Below are 20,234 nucleotides of genomic sequence, written 5' to 3' on the forward strand. Positions count from 1 at the left end.
AGGACAATATCGATTTACTTTTCATTAAATAAAGACAACTTGTTAAAATATATCTTTGTATAATTTTTTTAATAGACGTATAAAGAGTTCTTTTAAAATACAATTAAAATGAGAGTGAGGGAGTACTATATACAACAAGTTTCTCCACTGAGTAAAGAGTCAAATTCAATCTAAATATCTCGAATTTTTTGGGTTTTATATCTTAACTATGAAGTGTGCGAGTTTTCTACTTGAACTATTATCAAATATTTATCGAAACACATCCTAACTATCAATTATTCACTATTTCTACCTAAACAATAGTGACATTTGAGGTAGAAGCTGACACACCTACCTAAAATATCACCAATTAAAATGAGATCGAGGAAGTATTATATACAATAAGTTTCTTTATTCGAAGAATGAAAGGTCAAAAGTGTATTCTTGTGGTGTCTCAATACCTTTAAAAATGAGGTATCCGTCTTAGGTCCCCAAATTTGTATGCCCCTTTTTTTTTTAGTAATAATAGAATTATTATAAGTATTTCTTAAAAGTAAATTATATTGTGTCTGTCTTACCGTTCGTTTCAAAACATTAAAGAATGTTTTTTTTTTGTCAACTTTTTAATTTAACTTTCTCATGACATGTTTAAAAATATTTTGGTATATTATATGTTGAAATAATAATTCAAAGTTGGAATTTGTTATTTTTTATATTTATTTAATTATGTCTAGTTATGATTTGTTTGTCCAAGTTCATGTAGGAATAGATTTTTCTAGTATTAGTTTAATTTGATTTCTTACTTTATAATTCAAAATAGATAAAACTTGAAGTAAGATTCAAGAACCTTTGAATTTATAAATGAAATATTTTAATTTATTATATTTACCTTTAGTTTAACAGCATAGAAACAATAAAGTTTTTTCATTAAAAAAAAAACTTTGATTTAAAAATAAAAAAAAGTTAGGCCTCGATTTTACACATAATTAAGTGTATTTTTAAATAGGACAAGAAACTAACAGAAACGACACCGTTTAAAATTCATACTTCAAAACCCCCAACCCTCTTCATCTTCTTCTCCACTATTCTGTCTGTCAAAAGGGTGGAGGGTTTTAAGAAGAGAGAAAAAAAATGGGAAAAGCAGCGAAGGAGCAATTGAATAGAGCTCTCAGTGAGCATCTCAACACCATTTATGAAACTCTTGAGGTTTAATATTTTTTAAAATTATTAATTTTGCAGTTTCCTATTATATTTGTATGATGTGATTTATGAAAATTGAGTTTTTCTTTTGTTTTTGCAGGCATTGTATCAAACACCATCTTCATCTCTTGAAAAAGTCAGCTGGAAAGAGGTTATTCAGATGGGTGAACAGCTTTATAAACAAGCCACTATGGGTAAAATTCTTTTTTTCTCTTATGTAGTTTTACTTTTCAAAAGTTCCAATTTTTATACTCCCCTTTATCCCAAATTTAATTGTCATGTTTTAGTTTCCGAGAGTTAACTTGACTGATATTAGAAGCTAAATTGGATTACATTGACTCGATTTCTTATAACTAGATGTTGCAACTTTTCTCGTGTTAATTTTGATGGAAAATACATTTTTAAAATGTGGGTCAAAGTTTAAATAGTGTGACTTTCGAGAAGCAAAACATGACAACTAATTTGGATCGGAGGGAGTACTTTATATATGGCATATTTGTACTTATATTTCGTTTTGCTGAAATGGGTTTGATTCCATATTTATGTTTCTACCCAATTTATGATAGATTTATGGGTCTCTTTCTTTGTTTCTCTTTTATATTTAGTTTTACCTCTCAAAGTTCCAATCTTTGTACTTATGTAGGCCATCTTTGTGCTTATATTTTGTTTTGTTGAAATTGGGTTGATTCCAAATTTTGTAGTTCTATGTAATTTATGGTTTTTTTGGACAAATATAGTAGTTATGCGTATATATTAGTATATTTATAGGATGAAGGTTGATATTGGAGGTTCTTTTTCCTCCTTGAGCATTTGATACTCTCTTGTAATGCTGTTTGACCTTTCTAACCTAATATCCTTTTGATTATAGATGATATCATAGAGTAACGTTGAATCTTATTGGATATATATTTGGGTGTGTACGCGATACAGATGGATGTTTGTAAGCTCAAAACTTTAGGCATCATGAAAGAGATTGATGATTGAAACTGATGTTTCTGAATAACACTGGATGAAAACGAATGGAATAAAATGCAGAATAAGTGACTAAGTTCTAAATGAGTGGTATTCTATTTATCCTATGGACAAAAAAAAAAGGTAAACATTGCACCTAGATTATACTCCAACTCCTTCCCCATTTGCTCTTATGATCCATTAAAATTAAGTGCTGCAAGGATATCGACCCAACAAGACATGTAACAGATTTCGTATAGTATGGATCACGAGTCTTTGCATGTTACCCTTCATTTAGCATTCAAAAAAGCTACCAATCTCGCAATACGAGCTGTAAAATTTACTTCACAACTAATTCAACAAGAGCAAGTACAGCTTCCCCTAAAGCCCATAATAACTATCAGGAAGTAGTTTAGTTTGATAGTGGTTTGTGAGCTTAAAGTGAATGAAAAACTAGAAAAAAGAAATACGAGCAAAAAGAAAAGAGAGAAAATAAGACGTCTTTGTTGACAGTTTTAGGCATTAACAGTATCTGTTTCCACACTAGAAAATTTATTTCAGTCATTGTCAATTTAATATTGTCTATCTATGTTTGATGGTGAAGTATAAGTACTTATATGTTGTAGGTAAGCTAGTAGAGACTATCCATAAGAGAGGAAGTAAATATAGATTTGGTTATCAGAAACCTATCCTAAAAGAAGAAATTTATGACATGGATGTGGAGTGATTACGCAAAAGTGTAATTATTTAAACCAGCGGATGATTACATATATTACCTTTCAAAACTTTATTTTGAAGTTTCTGAATCCTTGCCTGACTAACCGGGCAATTGTACTTTGTAAGTTTCAGGCATTTACCTACCGGATAGTGTTGGTAATTGACAGTTTCTTTTCATTCTGGTGCAGTTGGAATGCTTTGGACTGGAGAAGCTCCGGAGGTTAAAGCACTGGAGGAGAACATGGCTTCATATTTTAATACGCTGCAAGGGCTCCTTTTGCTTTCCCACTCAAGTACAGTGGGCGGAGGATCTACCCTGTGTTCCTGCATTCATGCGTCCATTAAACAAGTTGTTGATAGCAGTTTCATGTTGATGAAAGAGTCCGTGTCTTCATATGGTATGTATCTATCTGTATATATTCTATGCGCAGCCAAGTCCATGAACATATGAAAAGCTTACAATTACAAAATGTTAGGAAGTATAGTGTATCTGAAATGGAAAAAGGTCGTCATATTGTTTTACAATAGTGTTTATCTTTTCTCAGATTATGCATCTTTTACACATCAGCGTTTACCCACTTCAATCCTTTCTTAAGTATATGGGGATTCACCAGTATAATCCCTCTTTCCTATCACATGTTGTAGTTTCATAAAGAAAATAGAAAGAGCATAAAAGGCAGGACGTAGCTAGTTACCCAATGACTGAGCTACTAGACCTGTTAGTTACTTCTTGTGTTATTTTTAATTTTTTTGGTAATTTGGGACAGCATGTTGAAAATTATGAGACAAATAATTTGAGTTTAGCGAAAGAGCTTATCACCCCAAAGCTACTGACAGTTACCTAACAGTTGAACATCCAAATTAGTGTCCATGTTTGGCTGATGTGCTTCATCAAAATCTCAAAAGCGTATACACAATACATGTTGAACCGTCTACCCCACAAAAAAAAGAAAAAAAGAAAATGGAGGCAGAAGGAAATCAGTTAAAGGGGATATCTTGCAAAATTAAAATGGCAGAACAGCTGAAGGAAAAGAAAGAAGCCCTTTCTGCCAATACGATCCCCTCCCCAAAAGAGAGAACTTTTATAATGACACAAAACTGTCTAAAGATGTAGATAGCTCCATTTGCTTGGGTGTAAAAAGTCATTCATCTCACTTTTGTTCTGCTTCTAGTTGTGGTATATTGTTTTTCAGTTTCATTCATCACACGTATCTGCTGCATCTACTCCTCATGTATTGATTTTCTTTTAACAGTTATATATCTCACGACCAACTATGTTTGCTGCCCAAAATGATTGTGCAGGATCTCACAACAAAAACCAGAAATTATCAATCCCGCAGTTGGTTGGCACTGTCTGGGAAGCTTGTTCTGCTCTTAAAAAGACTCCAGCCACAAATATTACTGCTATAGGTCGAGCAATGACACAACTTGCTGTTTCCATGAAGGATGTACTTCGTGAAATGAATGAACTGAAGCCAGCGTCATCTGATGTCGGAGATGAATCTTCTGTTCAAGATTCTGCCGAAGGAGATCAGGATAGTGATGATTCATTTGCAGGTGATCTAGGCAATGATCTTTCTCCGGAGGAAATGGAAATTGCTCGTTTGACTAGTGATGTGGTATCTGCAACACTTGTGGTCATTAAAGAACTTATTCGCTCCATTACAAGCTTGCTTAAGCAGGAAAGTACTGCAGATACTGCTACTTTTGTACCCTCTCTAGAGACACTACTGAAACTTTCTCAAGAAATCGGACTTCAAATTGACGAACTTGGAGCTTCTCTGTATCCTCCACAAGAAATTTCTTCATTGAAGACTGCTATAGAGAAGATATCATGTGCTACTGATGAAATATTGGTGGAGCTGGAAAAACTTAAAGGGTGTTCTGAAGATTTTGTTAAAGCATGCAATGGTTTGCGGAGTTCATTGAAACAACTGGAAGCGGAATTAGATCACTCAGATGCAACTGATACTATGCCCAAGATAGAAAACCTCACGATCGCGTAATTATAGTAAAAGGGAAAGGGAAGGAAGAATATGCTTTTGAATGAGCTTCTTTGATTTGTAGCTATGAGCATCAAGTTGAAAATTCTTTTCATTTATTTGAATATGTTATTGTTTTTTTGTGACCTTATGCCATTAAATGAATATAGTGTTATCAAACCAGCTGCTTATTTGATACTACTGTTCGAATCTTTCTGTAACAATCATCTATATAGCAACATTTTGCTGTAATGGCCATTTTTTCTTTAGAGACGATTTTTCATGTTATGTGATATTACATATTTTTTGTAACAACAATTTTGCCAACAACACTGTTTTAAAGAGGTTTGATGCCACAAATGAATTTCACAGAAATGTTCATCGAAAGTATTTAAAAGAATAGTTACAGCAACCTAAACAAGATCATTACATTCACAAATTCTTCTTTTTGGTCTCTGAAATGTTTTTACCTTTTACTTCATATCCGAGGCCAGAAAGAAAATATAATGCAAACTCATGACTATTTTCTTTCATATATTAGTGAAAAGATCCAACATAATGTCTTTGGGAATGGAGTGTCAGCTAACCTCCTAATTATACACATTGAACAGTGACAATAGCAAATGATTCAAAAAACAGATCATATATCCTCTACTCAGGTGTCCTTTATATGCTACATGAACCTTGGATCCCTGTGCTGTATGCATGATCATATTCTACTACTTCTTGGTATATCGATGCAAAGAACAGAGGCCGCAATCGCTCATCGCCCAGAAAGCTTAACCATCCATGCTCCACCCAAGTAAAGACCCAAAAGGGGGCCAGCTAGAAGCATTTGAGTAAGGGGATCAGTTGATGGTGTGAGCACGGCAGCAGCAACGACAGCACCTACCACCACGTATCTCCAAATCGACAGCATTTGATCTCCCGACACAAGACCAGTTTGTCCCAGAAGCAGTTGAATGACAGGAACCTGTAAAAGATATGCATTATAGAGTTGCCTATTAGATTAAAGCAATTTGAATATCATGAGGATGCTGATCAACATCATACAATAGTGTGAATTCACAAATATTTACTAAGATGGAGACCATGCTATAATCTTGACTGCTTCACCACTGAAAATCATCATTCTCACTTGTTTAAGCGCACCTCTATTCCACCAGGTACTTATTACCTTCGACCAACACATTTACTAGGTAACTCTGTCCATCAAAGCTTAGGTAGATGAGAAGAAATCGCCTAACATTTTTTCTTTCTACTGGATTTGAATTATGAATTTCAGTCACTTCATTGCCCGCTAGGCCACAACCTTGGGTGCTTAGTATTTGGTATACTCGCTTCTATTTTCATCCCAAAACATTGTTCAATTATGGTCAAGGTGCTTATAAGCAAGCATTAGTTACAAGTCGAACCAACCAAGAACACAAAAGTGAAGTATGGCCAAAGGTTTAAGAAGCTCTAGATTGAAAAACTAAATTTCTTACCACTAAACTGTTTATCATGAAGCATGTTCTTATATACTCATGCAGAAAAGAAAACAGTACAAGCCAAACCTGGAAAGACAATCCTGTACTGAACATGAGTACGAGCACAAATTCGAAGTATTGATCAATGGACCAAAAAGATTCCACAGCCCCTTCTGCATAATTAACAAAGAAATTCAAGGCTGCTGGAGTGAGAACCAAGTGTGAGAAAACAATGCCGGCGTAGAAAAGCACAGAGGATCCAAGGACAATTGGTGCCAGGAATCTTCTTTCTGACATTGTTAAACCAGGAAGAACAAAGGCTATGATCTCGTAGAGAATCACAGGAGCTCCTAAGAGAAGGCCACTATATCCTGAGACCTACATCAAAAGTGTGAATAGTATTGTTAATAAGATGAACATGCCATAGTAGTAAGAATTACAATATTAAAGTTGATCCCAACAACACGAAAATCATGTCATTGTGACCAACTCTAATCTGAGGTTTGAACCTTTTATTTAATCATTAGTTTCCTCGATATATTAGAGAAATAATTTTAAGTAAACATTTAGAAGTTCCATGAATGAATATAGCTATTATAAACATATTTTTAGGCTAAGCCAATAATAAACACATTATAGAATTAAGAATCAGAAGATGCCAACTTAATACTTCAGTAATAGAAGATTAATGTGAGAGAGAGAGAAAAAGAGCACTTCAGTACTACAAGTCCCATGAGTTAAAGTATTCAATAAAACAGTCTAGCTTGTTGAATTCCTTTTTCAAACATCACCAGCACTGATTTACTATTTTTATTAGTATGCCAACTGGTCCCAACTTTCTGATACCAAAAATAGCAAAACACTGTGTTCCATAACTTCCATTTCTTTGACATATTCAGCATACGCTATCTGACGCATCTATGTATAGGTACATTAACTACTACTTGCATTTAAATGTAATTACCAGTTTGACTCATACATGATTTTGAAGATGAAAACATTGACATTGCAATAGCATGCACTTTAAGGTGAGGATTAGTTTAATGTACGTGGATAGATTACTTGCAGGTTTCTTTAGACATCAAGATGTGTTAAAAGAGAGCAGTTGAAATTTTACAAACTGTAAGGGGTAAGATACTCACTATAAATGTTAATTATTTTGTAATGGTTCGAATATAAATTATGACATTCAATCGAAAGGAAGTACATATTTGATATTTCAGCATAACAAGCCAGATATCAGGCACAGCGAACAAACTTTTAATCCTTAAAAAGCACTTGAACATGAGATATCTCTACCTAGTTCACGGAAAAAGGTTCACCGTGGTTAAATGGTTAAGGAAAGAGTGGCAAAGGAGATTTAATTAAAGATGCATTCTTACTTTTAAAGTAGTGAAAAAGAACTCTCCTGGACCTAGTTGCAAAAATCGAACACCTTGTGCTAGAACAGGGGCTTCAAGAATCAAGATAAGTTCTTTTGAGAAGGCAAAACATCCCACTATAGCAGCACCAACGGCCAAAACAGACACAAAGAGTCTCTGACGCAACTCCTCCAAATGATCAAATAGAGTCATTTCTTTATCATCTGGTAGGAGCTCTTTATTAGGGTAAAGGAAATCATAAACAACACTCCCTTCACTATCCGATTCACCGTTCTTAAATATACTCTCGCTTGAGCCATCACCGACATCTGGATTTCAAAAATAAATGCATTATTACAATCTCCTTGATCAAAAATGCATTATTACAATCTAAATACATGATTTTTTTTGCAGTCATGGACAATCACCAATACAGCACAACGAGAAAGAGGATAAAAAAAAAAAAGAACAATTTTATGTATAATAAAGGTGATGTTCTGGAGACTTGCATCATACAAGTGTTGAATAGTGCACAGACGACTGTACGCCCACAAAATAAGCAAAGTATCTATACGAAAGGGAACTAGTAAACTAACAATTTTGTGCACATTCTTTCCTAAAAAGAAGAATGTGAAGTTGTTTTCAGCAGACATTAGACAGTTCAATTTGTTCTTCCCCTATGCAACACTCTCACTTTGGCACGGCATAACAATTTGCTCTTGCCAAAATACATTAACATACATATATACATATTATTCCCTGCATCCCAATTCATGTGAACCATTAGATTGGCGCATAGTTTAAGAAGAAAGGAAGACTTCTGCAGCTTGTGATCTAAAACAAACCTTAGACATCTGTGTGTCTATAAATCATTTTAGTAAGGGTAAAGCCGTAAAGGGCAATTTTAAAGTTAAGTTGTTTCTAATTATAGAAAGGTGCATTCTTTTAGGGACCAAAAAGGAAAGAGTGTCGCAAAAATTGGGACAGAGGGAGTACTACATTAGGGAAATTTACTTCTCCAGAATTTTTTTTAAAAAAGTGTTTATATAAAATGACTAAGAAGTGAAGAAAATGTGCATTTTCTCACATTTTCATAGAAAAAGATATGCATACTCACATTATAGACTTAGGACAAGGAGAGCAATTTCATTAATTTAAAAGGTGCATCATATTCCTGTCAGTCACAAACAGAAATGTGTATTGCTATCAGCAATTTAGTTAACCCTATTAGTACAGGGGAATGAACCCTCAAGTGCTCCCGTGGACACATGGAAGGAAAGAAATAAAATAATTGTTTAAGGAACTCTTACAAAAAGCTATTACAATGCTGGTTCAGGGGGTCGGGGACTCAACAAAACAGCATATAGTATATCGACAACTAACCCTGGAGCTACTTCGCTGGACTGTGGATAGGAAGAAACATCAGAGCTTCTGGAAAAATGAAAACGTACTTAGACTCAAGTACAAATGCCTCATTTTAGCCTTCTGGTTTAATACAACTGATGTAGATGAAGCAGAAACCTTGTTAGGCTTCCTCAGCTCATTACAAACACTGAAATGACTTGAATTTTTGCACTCTGTAATGACCCCCCCCCCCCCCACACACACACACACACCTTTACTTTATGCTGAGGAGAACATATATAATAATATGACCCTTACTTACCAAGAAGAACAGAAAGAGAAAAAAAACACAGTTGAAGGAACTCTTAGAACCACTAGAGATTTGAGACTGAAAATCCCTTTTTTCCTTTCACTTCCTGATAGTGATGTAAGTATTAAAGCAGGATGCTAAAATTTTCAATAGATGCGGAATGGATTAAAGGGTTTAAGGTTAATAAAGTTAACATGGAAGTTGTGGAGATCTCCATATACTATGGAAAGAACAACATAATCCATAAATATGGAAAGAATTTGTATGTATACAAACATCAAATCTTACCTCTAGTGGACTACACTTAATAATGAAGGAAAAAAGACTAGACTACATAACATAACCTTTTGCCAAGGTGTAACTACACTTTGCACTTGCTGCTTAAGAAGAAATCTTTTTTATTCAATAGACATTAAATTACTATCAAAAGATTTCTTTTCAAACACGAACCTTAATCTTGGATGAAAGAGCTCAAGCTAACAAGTTACAACCAACAACAACAGATAACTAGTGAAGTTATAGGAAGGATAACAAATCTGAAGTTCAATAGCCATAATTATTAATTATACAACTACTTAACTCAATTGCTAAAATACAAGCATATACCAAATATCACTCTTGCTCAGCATACCCCAAAACCAAATCTTTCCAAGATCTCCATTTTATAGTCTTACCATCAGAGCAATCATTTCTATGATACATACGAATGATTAGATATGACAACGGAAAAACAAGTCCTTTCAGAACATTTGCAGCAAATGAAGAAACATAATTAGCTAAAGGACCAATATGATTAAACATACACCTTTATAAAACTACCCATATCAGAGAACTCCAGAAGACCATTAAAAGCTCGATCTTTTACATAATAAACCATAAAACAAGCATAAAGGACCAATCCAATTAACTATTACACCTTTATGCAAAACACCATATCAGAAACTCAAGAAAATCAGCAATAAAGATCCATAATTAGCTAATGGAACAACACAGTTAACTGCTACACCTTTATACAAAATACCCATATCAGAAAACTCAAGAAAACTATTAAAAGCTCAATCTTTTACACAATAATCATTTGGGTATTTCTCTTTTGTGTTTATTTCTTACCAGGTCTATCTTCAAGCGCTGAACCAAGACTACTAGCATTTGCTCCACTAATTTCTCTCTGTTTCTCTATGGAATCTTCAACAGCAGAGCAAACAAGTCTGCTGAACTTTTTGATGTATCTTCTGCTAGAAAGATTCAATTTTGGCCTTGTTGGGTTGATATTCAGAGAAGTTCTTGAATTTAAGCATTTGAAACAGTGAGTTTGAGTCAGGTGAAGATTTGAGATGAGAGCACTTGAACTTCCCATCTCTTTTCTTTCTTTTTTTTCTCTTTGATTTGGTTTTGTTGTGGTGATATTCTTCAGAAGAAAATTGTGTCTGAATTTGGCTTTGAGGGGATGATTGGTCCTTACTGGTCTTTGCCAAAAGATATCTTTAGATCCTGGTGTAACCTAAAAATGTAAATAAAGTAAAGTGTTTGCCAATAAATTGCATAGTATTTTATTTCAAGAAAAAAAAAAAATGTTCACATGTTCTTTGATATTAAATAAAAAATAAGTGAGATTGAGATAGTTCAAATACGTGAAGAAAAAAGCGTGTAGATATCCACTGAGGAGGTGAGAGAGATTAAGTATGGTGGGATTTAGTAGAAGTAGAGATAGGACGAAGAGGCATTTGGTAGAAATGATTAGCCCTGTCTCCCGATTTTGAAGACACGACCTTGTATAAAAAGTTATTGAAGTTGCAACTATGGTGTAGGTAGTTACGTGATACGTGGTGCACTTGTATTTTGACTTTAGTCTAATGTTTGCAATAACTTATAAAATTATTTACTATCATCTAACGTTTTTCATATTTTTTTTGTAATTTCCTCAAAATATTCTCTAAAGTGAACTAAAATTCCATAAATAGCAAAAATAATTTAAAATAGAGCAACTTTCACATATAACAAACACAAAAATCATATTTGTATACTACAACTATAGTTTGCATAATTGCGCTCCATAGTAAACTTTGGCTATTAATGTGTATATTTCGCTATACATATATACAAAAGAAACAATTGTATAATCTGTTTCGGTATACATATACAAAAGAATCAATTGTATAATATGTATTTGTATAAAGCGGGAAAAGAGAGAAAGATAGAAGAAAACTGGGCAAGGGAAATCTATATTTGTATAATCATAAGTGTATAGGACGAAAATATATGTATTTGTATTTGTATATACAATTTTTTCTCGCTTTATACAAACACAAACGCAATGTATACATTTGTGTTGGTATAACGTGAGAGAGGCGAGTGAGAGTGGTGAGTGAGATATGGGAGAGGGGAACGAAAATATATGTATATATACAATTTTCTCTCGTTATATACAAACGCATTTTATACATTTGCGTTTGTATAAAAGCGAGAGTGGCGAGCGAGATTCACCAGGGAGAGAGGTGAAATAGCAACAGTTTGCTACGGGGTATAATTAAATTAAACTGTGGTTATTCATTTAATTTGAATTAATAATTTGCTATTATATACAATTTTCCCTTTAAAATATTTATCATTTATTAAACAGTTATCTGGAAAAAAAATTGAAGTAGTCTGCTAAATCAGCCCAAAACCTCTTTGGGCAACAGGCCCTCTCTTCTCAAAAAAAGACCCAGGCCCAATCCAAGGGGTATCTCTTGCCGCAGCACAAAAAGATCCTTCACTCTCAGTCCTTTTTCCCGCCAAATTTTCTTGTCTACTATTTTTCTCTCCCAAAATTCCCTCTGTGAAAATCTAGCAAAAATGGGTGTTGAAAATCCAGCAGAACAAGGTCAGATTCTGCTAAGAACAAGGCTTTGCAATCCCAATTTTATTTACACCATTTTTTCTGATTCCCCAGATAGCAATTACAGGTAAGAAATAAAAAAAAAGATCCCATTTTTATTCTCATTTTTTCAAGATTCTCTTCACAAATTGAATGTTGTTTCATTTTTTTGCAACCCCACATGGCCAAAGTAGTTTTTGGCGTTAGTAAAGGTAGAGGCAGGTTGAATAAGTATTGGGGAAAGTGATTAGATAGTAGATGAGACATCTTGAACTTATGGAGTACATGAACTTAGATAGAAGAGTTTGGAGGTCGCGGATTAGGATAGAAGTTTTTAGTTGATAGTTGAGAGGCTTGGTGATTAGTACTATTCTCATCGTTTCTTGTTCATCAATTTCGGCTGTCAGTTTTTTGTGCTTCGATTATTGTATAGTATTTCGTTGTTGTAAGTGTTCTTTCTTCTGTCTGTTGTGTAATGCTTTCCATTTCACATTGTTTCGTTGTTGTTATTGCTCCCATATTTGTATCCCCTAGATCAAATTGCGTGGCATGCTTTATGTAAGCCGATGGTAAGGCCTATGATATAGTAAGCAAAAAAGTAGGTTGAGGTTACAACGTCACTTAGTCGAACAAGAAAACTATAAAGAAAGGGAGGTAAAGTTATGTAGAAAGGTTAGCTGGTTAAGGAAAGCTCAGGTTATGAAATTGATTAGCCGTTAACTAATTGAAAAACAAAGTAGTAGTGAGGCGTTTGTACGGAGTTGCATCAGCTGTGGATATAGACTAGGCTAATGGACGGACTTCATCTCTTCTATTTTCTTCACTTACACCTTACACTTCAGCTGAGTCTAGCGAGGCTCAGGTGCGGAGCCCTTCCACTGTGGACTGAGACTACTATCAGAAACAACCTCCCTGTCTCTTTGAAGTAGGGGTAAGGTCTATGTACACTCTACCCTCCCCAGACACCACTTGTGTGATTACACTAGGTATGTTGTTGTTGTTATTTAGCATCTTCATCATTTTCTCTGATTCCTCGGATAGCAACTACAGGTTAAAAAGAGATCCCATTTTTACTCTCATTTTTTCTTGATTTTTCCACTCCAAATTGAATGTTGTTTCGTTTTTTTTTTTTCTTTTCTTGTAACCCCAAATAACCAGAGTAATTTTAAGAGAATTTCTTCATGACCCTTTGTGTAATTGCGTTTAGCTCTTTTATTTCAGCAAATTGAAGTACATAATGTCAAGTTCAGTAACTGAAGCATGCAACAACTCAGCTCTACTTCTTGGCCCTCGTGGTTGCGGAAAAGTTGCGGTCAGTTAGAGTTTTATATGTTTTATTTTGCTGAGCCTTTGCACGAATTCAATTTTTCTTTGGCCTCTTCTTATTGTTGTTATATTTTTGTCTTTTTATTTCATTAGTAGGCAAAATAAGTTAACTTGATTGATAATTGATTTGTAATTTATTGTTTATGCCAGATTTTAGAGATGGTTATCAAGGATTTACTGCAAGAATATCCAGACACGATCTGTGTGGTATTGATTTAGTATATGATTTGGCAGTGACATATTTCTGGACAAAAATAAATGTCACTAATTTATTGATCGTAAATGCTATGTCAATTACAGATTAAACTGAATGGACTATTGCATAGCGAGGACAATTGTGCTTTGAAGGTATGGGATACAATTTCCCTTCTTTTAGGTTGGAATTCTGTTCAGTAAGGAGTCGTTTGGTGTGAGGTATAAGGTATAATAATCTCAGGATAAAATGCTGGACTATTTTTTCCTGTGTTTGGTTGGAGGTCTTAGGCAGTCATGGGATAATTTAATCCACCATTTATGCCTTAGTGATGGGATAAATTATCACATATACATGATGGAATAACTTATCCGGGGATAATTAATCACGGGATAACTTGTTCCCAACCAAACAACTTATACTTATGACTTCTGGCACTTCTGTTTAATATCTAAAGCATTTACGCCTTTTCATATGTTGTTACCTAGATGCAATCAGTTAATTTATGTATCACGCTATTCATACTTATCCACTTTCAAGAGACAATTTGCTAACACGTAATGATTTTTCACTGAACCATCCGACATTAGGAAGAAGTGATGGTTTGTTTTACCATCTAAGCAAGAAAAAGATCAACTAGAGAAATACTTTCTTTTTGTTTTGTCGATTAATTTGTAAATTTTTCACTTGGTGGTTTTATATATTTGTTGGAACTTGCTTTGGCTCTGAAGAAACAGCTCTTTGTTCTGGTAGAGTTATATATAGAGAAAGCAGAAATTTAGGAATCAAGATAGGTTATACAAGAGTAGTGTGAAATCCTGAATATTGAAATCAAGATAGGTTGTTCCAAACAGATTTCTCTGTCGTCAAAAACAAAAAAAGTTGTAGCAGAATCATTGAGCAAGAGTGCAGATAGCAGAGTTTATAAGGCAGCTATTTAGAAGGTTTCAATTGAAACAGTCAACCATCAAGAAGAGATAGACCATAGTCAATTGAAACATTTGTGCTTAAATTATCACTTCCTTTGCTTTCTTACAGATTGATAACTGGAACTTGATTAAGCAAGAGATCAATTTCCAATAGGATATTTAGGTTATCCAAGCAAGTTTTGTTAACATTGTCAAAATCTTTAAATATAAGTGCACTTGATACCAGATTCACCTGCACCTTCTTCTATTTTTTGTTTAACTATTTTATCTTCCTTGGAAAAGTAAAATATGTGCCTCTTCGAACAAAGAGTGTTATTATTATTTGTTCTTGTTAGATATTTGTCCATAATCTTGTCCTTGATCTCTGTATCCTTTGTTTGATATAGTTATTTTATCTTGCAGGAAATTGCAAGGCAGTTATGTATAGAAAATCAATTGGTTTTCTCAAAGATGGTACCGTGTCTATTCTGGTTATAATTTCCATTTTACATTTTAACCAAAGGTATCAAACAGTCATCATGTATTTCCTATAATAACAGGCATCATTTGACGATAACTCCCAGTTTGTGATAGCCATGTTAAGGTGAGTGAATATGGCTTGTAATGTCCTTTGTTTTATTGCCAAAAGAGAATAGAATCCTTTCAAAGTGTCTGGAATATTTAAATTAGATGATCTTCATAGAGAGCATTTACTTGTTTTTTCTTCTCCCGGTGCATGTGTTCATTATACTGTAACTTCTCATCAGGGAATGTGGATTGGCACATAAAACAATTATCTTTGTGTTGGATGAGTTTGACCTTTTTACACAGGTGAGATTCTCATATATGAAGAAAATCATGAGAAAATATGTCAAGTTTTCAGGATTTGATGTATCTGCAATTTGCAGGGTAAACAGCGATTACTCTATAGCTTGCTAGATGCAATGCAGTCTGTAACTTCACAAGCTGTTGTCGTTGGTGTGAGTTGTAGATTGGTATGTTCCTTATTGTTAGCATTACTATTTTTATCTCGTGTTCTTTTTCTCTACAAACTATGCATACCTCAGCATCATTATGTCCAGACTGTTTTTTGGTATTTGGGACTTGAAAATCAAGTGAGCATACTCGTTTTCTTTAATTGAGTATCTCGTTTTGAGTTGCTTGTGAACAAGATTAACTTCAGGAGATTTCCTAAATTTCCGAGACAGTTGCCTCGTCATTAATACACATTGACTACGTATAGCTAGACACATTGCAGAAGCTGAATCTTGTGTTGTGCAGGATGCTGATCAACTCTTAGAGAAGAGAGTAAGGTCGCGTTTCTCGCATAGAAAGCTGTTGTTCCTACCCCCTTCGCGGGAAGACTTGCAAAAGTAACTTCTCATTGCATCCTTGGTTCCTGATTTACTGCCTGCAAGAATTATCTATATTGACAATCTGTATTTCAGAATTTTTCAGCATGCTTTACTACTGCCAACAGAGTCAAGCCTTCCTCCTCAATATGTAGCTGCTTATAACAAAAAGCTTCTTGTATCCTTTTCTCTCGTTACTCTTTTCATTGTCAATGAACGAGTAAAAGTGAAATGATCCCAGAAGACCACAAAAGTTGTAAAGAGAGTGACAGAGAGGAATAGACAAGAATAATTAGAGTGAGGCTCAGAAAGACTCAATTAAGTAGTATCCTTGCATCCAAGGGTGTGACTTAATGGTTAATGAAGCGGGTTCTAATTCGAGCAGAGGCAAAAACACTAGGTAATTTCTTCCTGTATGTCTAAGTCTTGGCGGATATAGTTATCTGGTACTTGTGATGGTGGGAGGTAGCAGGTAGCTGTGGAATTAGTCGAGGTGTGCTAAAGCTGTCCCTGACACCACAATTATTTGTTTAAAAAAGGTATGGAGTATCCCTTATGACAGTGGTAACTACTCATTTGTGCTAAAGCCTAAATGAGGCTCTCCAAATACTTGTCTGTTTCTTGTCAACCAAGGTTTAAAATAGTTTGTTTTCTTTTGGAAACCTCTCCTTTTGGTTAGACAAAAAAACAAGCACCAACGTTTCAATGATTTGACGAATTGTGGTCATTTTTTTGCTTGCAAACATCAGGTTATCCTTAACATTTATTAGAATACTTTGTCGGATGACAAATTCAAAGACATCATGGATTCATTATGCAATTTTGATGCAACCTTTAACCATCTATTGAGATTTCTGTAAGTCTACCTATCCTTGAATTACCTAATTGATGCATTCACAGTCGCTGTATCAAACATCTATTCGTTTAAAAAAAATTAGAACTCATCGTATGGTAATTTCAGGTTTGCTTCTGTGTGCCATATGGATACAAAAGCTGGATTTTTATCACTTGATAACTTTAAAACAGCACTATCAAGTATTCAACGGCAACCCAAGTTGGAAGCCTTGCAAGGTATGACATTTTGTATTCCTTGTTGACTAAGCTTCTTCTGGAAAATTTTAGGGGTAGATGTAAAATTTGTTGACTAGGTTCTTCAGCTATTCCCATATCCTCTCTTTTCTCTTTTTTGACACAGTAGTTTCTAGACATTGTGACCATTGTTGTCAAAGGCGCACTTAAGCCATGCCTTAGCCTTGAAATGAGGCGCAAAACATGTTTGAGCGTTTCATCTTGCTTAGCAGGCACTTCAGGGTCTCTATCAAGTCTTTAATGCATACCTCTCCTTTCAATGAGCATAATCCTGAAATGGCGATGCTAAACAATTGATATTTCACTTTATCTTAATTGTTCAGTTTCTTTGTCCATGTATTTGTTATTCATGCTTGTGATTAAGTCTTGGATTACACAACATATTTGTATTTGTTCTCCATTTATGCCTTTCTTCACTAAAATCAGCACTTTATTTGCACTTAAACCTCAACTTACTGTAGAGATTTTTGGAAATATGGTGTGAGTCACACAAACCATTTTATATATGGTGTGAGGCACTCACAAAGACGGACATTCTGCACAACTAGGCCACCACCAAGATGAATCAAACTGAAAACAACTCGATTTTCAAATTGTTGATGCAGATTGCTCCATTTTAGAGCTATATATACTTGTCTGCTTGAGGAGGTTGGAAGGCAAAGAGCAAGAGACAACTAACTTCAATTCAGTAATGAAAGGTTTGACTACTACATGATCCCTTCTTATGTTAATAATGTGAATCCTGTGTGACTGACCATGTTATCCTGCCTTTCAGAGTATAAAGACGTACATAATTCGTTCCAAACAACAGACTATTATGCACGGAATGTATGCCTACGGGTGTGTATGACATTTAAAATGCAAATTATCCATCTAACATCTAACTTTGGATCTTTGAAGGTATACTGACAAATATTTACTTTCCTTTCAGGCATTTGAACATCTTTTACAACGTCAATTGATCTCCTTGGTTGACAACAGAGGGCACAGCCAATCTGTTGAGTTTCGTCCGGTGAGGCTTTTGATCTCATCACATGAACTACATCAGGGACTGAAAGCATACCGTTCCTGTCCAGTAAGTTACTTTCAGGAACATTTATATTCTTTTAGTCTGAAATATTCTGGGGTGGTTGTGGATATCGATATAATGATAGTAATAAACACATCCGAGGGTCTATTGAAAATAACCTCTTATCCCACAAAGGTAGGGGTAAAGTCTACGTATATTTTAACCTCCCTAAACCCCACTTGTGGAATTACGATGTCTATGTTGTTGATAGCAATAAGCACGCTTTTCAGTCAGTCAGTATAAACAAGCAGAGAAAGATTATCTAGTATTGGATAGATCTTTTTTAACTCAAATTGCATATGCATAAAAAGATCTATTGGTTCAAGACTATGTACCTATTCGGCTGAACTTGGTACAAATTATAAGTTTCGTCCCCGAACTATTGACAACCTTAAAAACACCCCTCTACTTGACTTATTAAACTTAGATACACCCTCGATTTGTCACATTACATAGCAAGTAGTCTTAAACTGTTGTAAGAGCATTGAGTTCTTAATAAAAAACCAAGAAAAGTGTTGAAAACACTCCTAAACTTGGCGATAATTTAGGGGTGTATTTCATTCATATTCCAAGATCAGGGGTGTGTTTAAGTTTAGTTAGTAAGTTAAGGGGTGTTTTTAAGACTGCCAATAGTTTGGAGATGAAACTAATAATTCGACCCGAGTTTAGAGGTGTTTTCAATACTTCTCTCTAATTTATACTAAGAAATCCACTAAAATGTACAAAACTAACTTCAAAACCCTGTCAGTAACACTTGATGTCGCTATCCTAGAATTTAGAATCCATAAAGTTTAAATTTTGATTCCGCTTCCGCCGGCTTGTTGATTAAACCATTGAATTTCAGTACTAATTAGTTTTTGCTCATTTTGCAGGCAATTCTTCATAAACTACTTGACCTTGCAGTGTGAAGTCAAAGCCCCATATGTTGTATTATTTCATCAGATTTTTATTTTTTTGTAAAATTAGAGTAATTTTAATATAAAAAGAATTCTACAATTTCCATATTATGCCACATTTTTCTTTTTCATTTTTTTCTCCTAACTTCCAATATAGCAATGTTTGTTGCCCATCTCTCTTAAAAAGTTATTTTTCATTAAAATAATTGCAATAAATTTAGTTATTAATTTTATAATTTTAATTTCTGATTGAATTAATATTTATCATTAGTGTTCAATACTTCAATTATATATAATTTATAAGTTTTTTACTGTTAAAATTTGAAACATAAATAATTATGTCATAACTAGTAATAGATAGTCTTATATATGTTACTTATGAAATTTTCTCTAAATAATTATGTCATAACTAGTACTCCCTTCGTTTCACAAAGAATGACCTTCTTTCCTTTTTAGTCAGTTTCAAAAAAATGACTTTTTTCCTTTTTTGGTAACATTTTACTTTTTGCTTTTCACGTGGCATGTTTATGCTCACAAGATTAAGGACAATTTTATACATTTGACATAACTTTAATTTAGGACCACAAGATTCAAAAGTCTTCTTTAATTTCTTAAACTTCGTGTCAAGTCAAACCAGACCAATCTTTTTGAAACGGAGGGAGTTAATATAGTCTTATATATGCTAATTATGAAATTTTCTCCATTTAAAACTTTAAAGGCAATTTAAATGGTGAATTGGCTAATAAAATGTATAGCCCAATTGGGAATGTTTGGATTGGGCTGAGGCAGCCCATTTTCACACATCTGTTGAAATTGTATCTGAATTTGAACTTCCCTTTTAAAAATTTGGAAACAATTGTAAATGAAAAATCAAATTTTTATTTGATTTGTTACTTGTTGGACACAACATTTGAATATTAATTATGTTTGAACGTGCATTTCAGAAAAAAAATTATATTAAAATAAGTCCATTGGGTATAAATCATCATATATTATTAAAAGTGGAAGCACCAAAGTGCAAAGTTGAATTACCATTTTACCCCTACATTAAATTAAAATGTTGTAAAGTATTTATATTAATTAATTATTAACTACTAATCCAACACAAAAGTTAATTTTTTATTCATTAGTTATGAGTTACACCTCCTCCAATATGGCTTTTAAGCATTTTCAGTTTTCTAAGCATCAAGATATTTTCAGTTTTCTAAGACACATATTTAATTTAATTAAA

At 33.9% G+C, this 20,234-nt stretch overlaps 3 protein-coding genes across 3 annotated transcripts; 2 read left to right on the forward strand and 1 right to left on the reverse strand.

Annotated features, from left to right (window-relative positions):
* Positions 1-1,037: 1,037 nt before the first annotated feature.
* On the forward strand, positions 1,038-5,095 carry LOC125821535 (uncharacterized). Its single transcript, XM_049500953.1, has 4 exons — positions 1,038-1,185; positions 1,280-1,373; positions 3,036-3,245; positions 4,150-5,095. The coding sequence occupies exons 1-4, from the start codon at positions 1,111-1,113 to the stop codon at positions 4,851-4,853; spliced, it is 1,083 nt and encodes a 360-aa protein (XP_049356910.1). The 5' UTR covers positions 1,038-1,110; the 3' UTR covers positions 4,854-5,095.
* A 344-nt stretch (positions 5,096-5,439) lies between these two features.
* LOC125821449 (sec-independent protein translocase protein TATC, chloroplastic) lies at positions 5,440-10,772 on the reverse strand. The gene is made up of 4 exons (XM_049500863.1): positions 10,424-10,772; positions 7,681-7,988; positions 6,386-6,676; positions 5,440-5,802 (listed from the first exon to the last, which is right to left on the reverse strand). The coding sequence occupies exons 1-4, from the start codon at positions 10,668-10,670 to the stop codon at positions 5,593-5,595; spliced, it is 1,056 nt and encodes a 351-aa protein (XP_049356820.1). The 5' UTR covers positions 10,671-10,772; the 3' UTR covers positions 5,440-5,592.
* A 1,340-nt stretch (positions 10,773-12,112) lies between these two features.
* On the forward strand, positions 12,113-19,091 carry LOC125821456 (origin of replication complex subunit 4). Its single transcript, XM_049500870.1, has 16 exons — positions 12,113-12,258; positions 13,392-13,482; positions 13,647-13,703; positions 13,797-13,844; positions 15,021-15,071; positions 15,158-15,201; positions 15,365-15,428; positions 15,506-15,592; positions 15,879-15,970; positions 16,046-16,127; positions 16,720-16,805; positions 16,911-17,020; positions 17,644-17,736; positions 17,814-17,878; positions 17,970-18,113; positions 18,980-19,091. Exons 1-16 carry the CDS (start codon positions 12,149-12,151, stop codon positions 19,013-19,015), a joined length of 1,260 nt encoding a protein of 419 aa, XP_049356827.1. The 5' UTR covers positions 12,113-12,148; the 3' UTR covers positions 19,016-19,091.
* Positions 19,092-20,234: the final 1,143 nt, after the last annotated feature.

Source organism: Solanum verrucosum, unplaced genomic scaffold (assembly GCF_900185275.1).
Source record: "Solanum verrucosum unplaced genomic scaffold, falcon-dt-bn FXZP01000217.1, whole genome shotgun sequence".
Classification (NCBI taxonomy): Eukaryota; Viridiplantae; Streptophyta; class Magnoliopsida; order Solanales; family Solanaceae; genus Solanum; species Solanum verrucosum.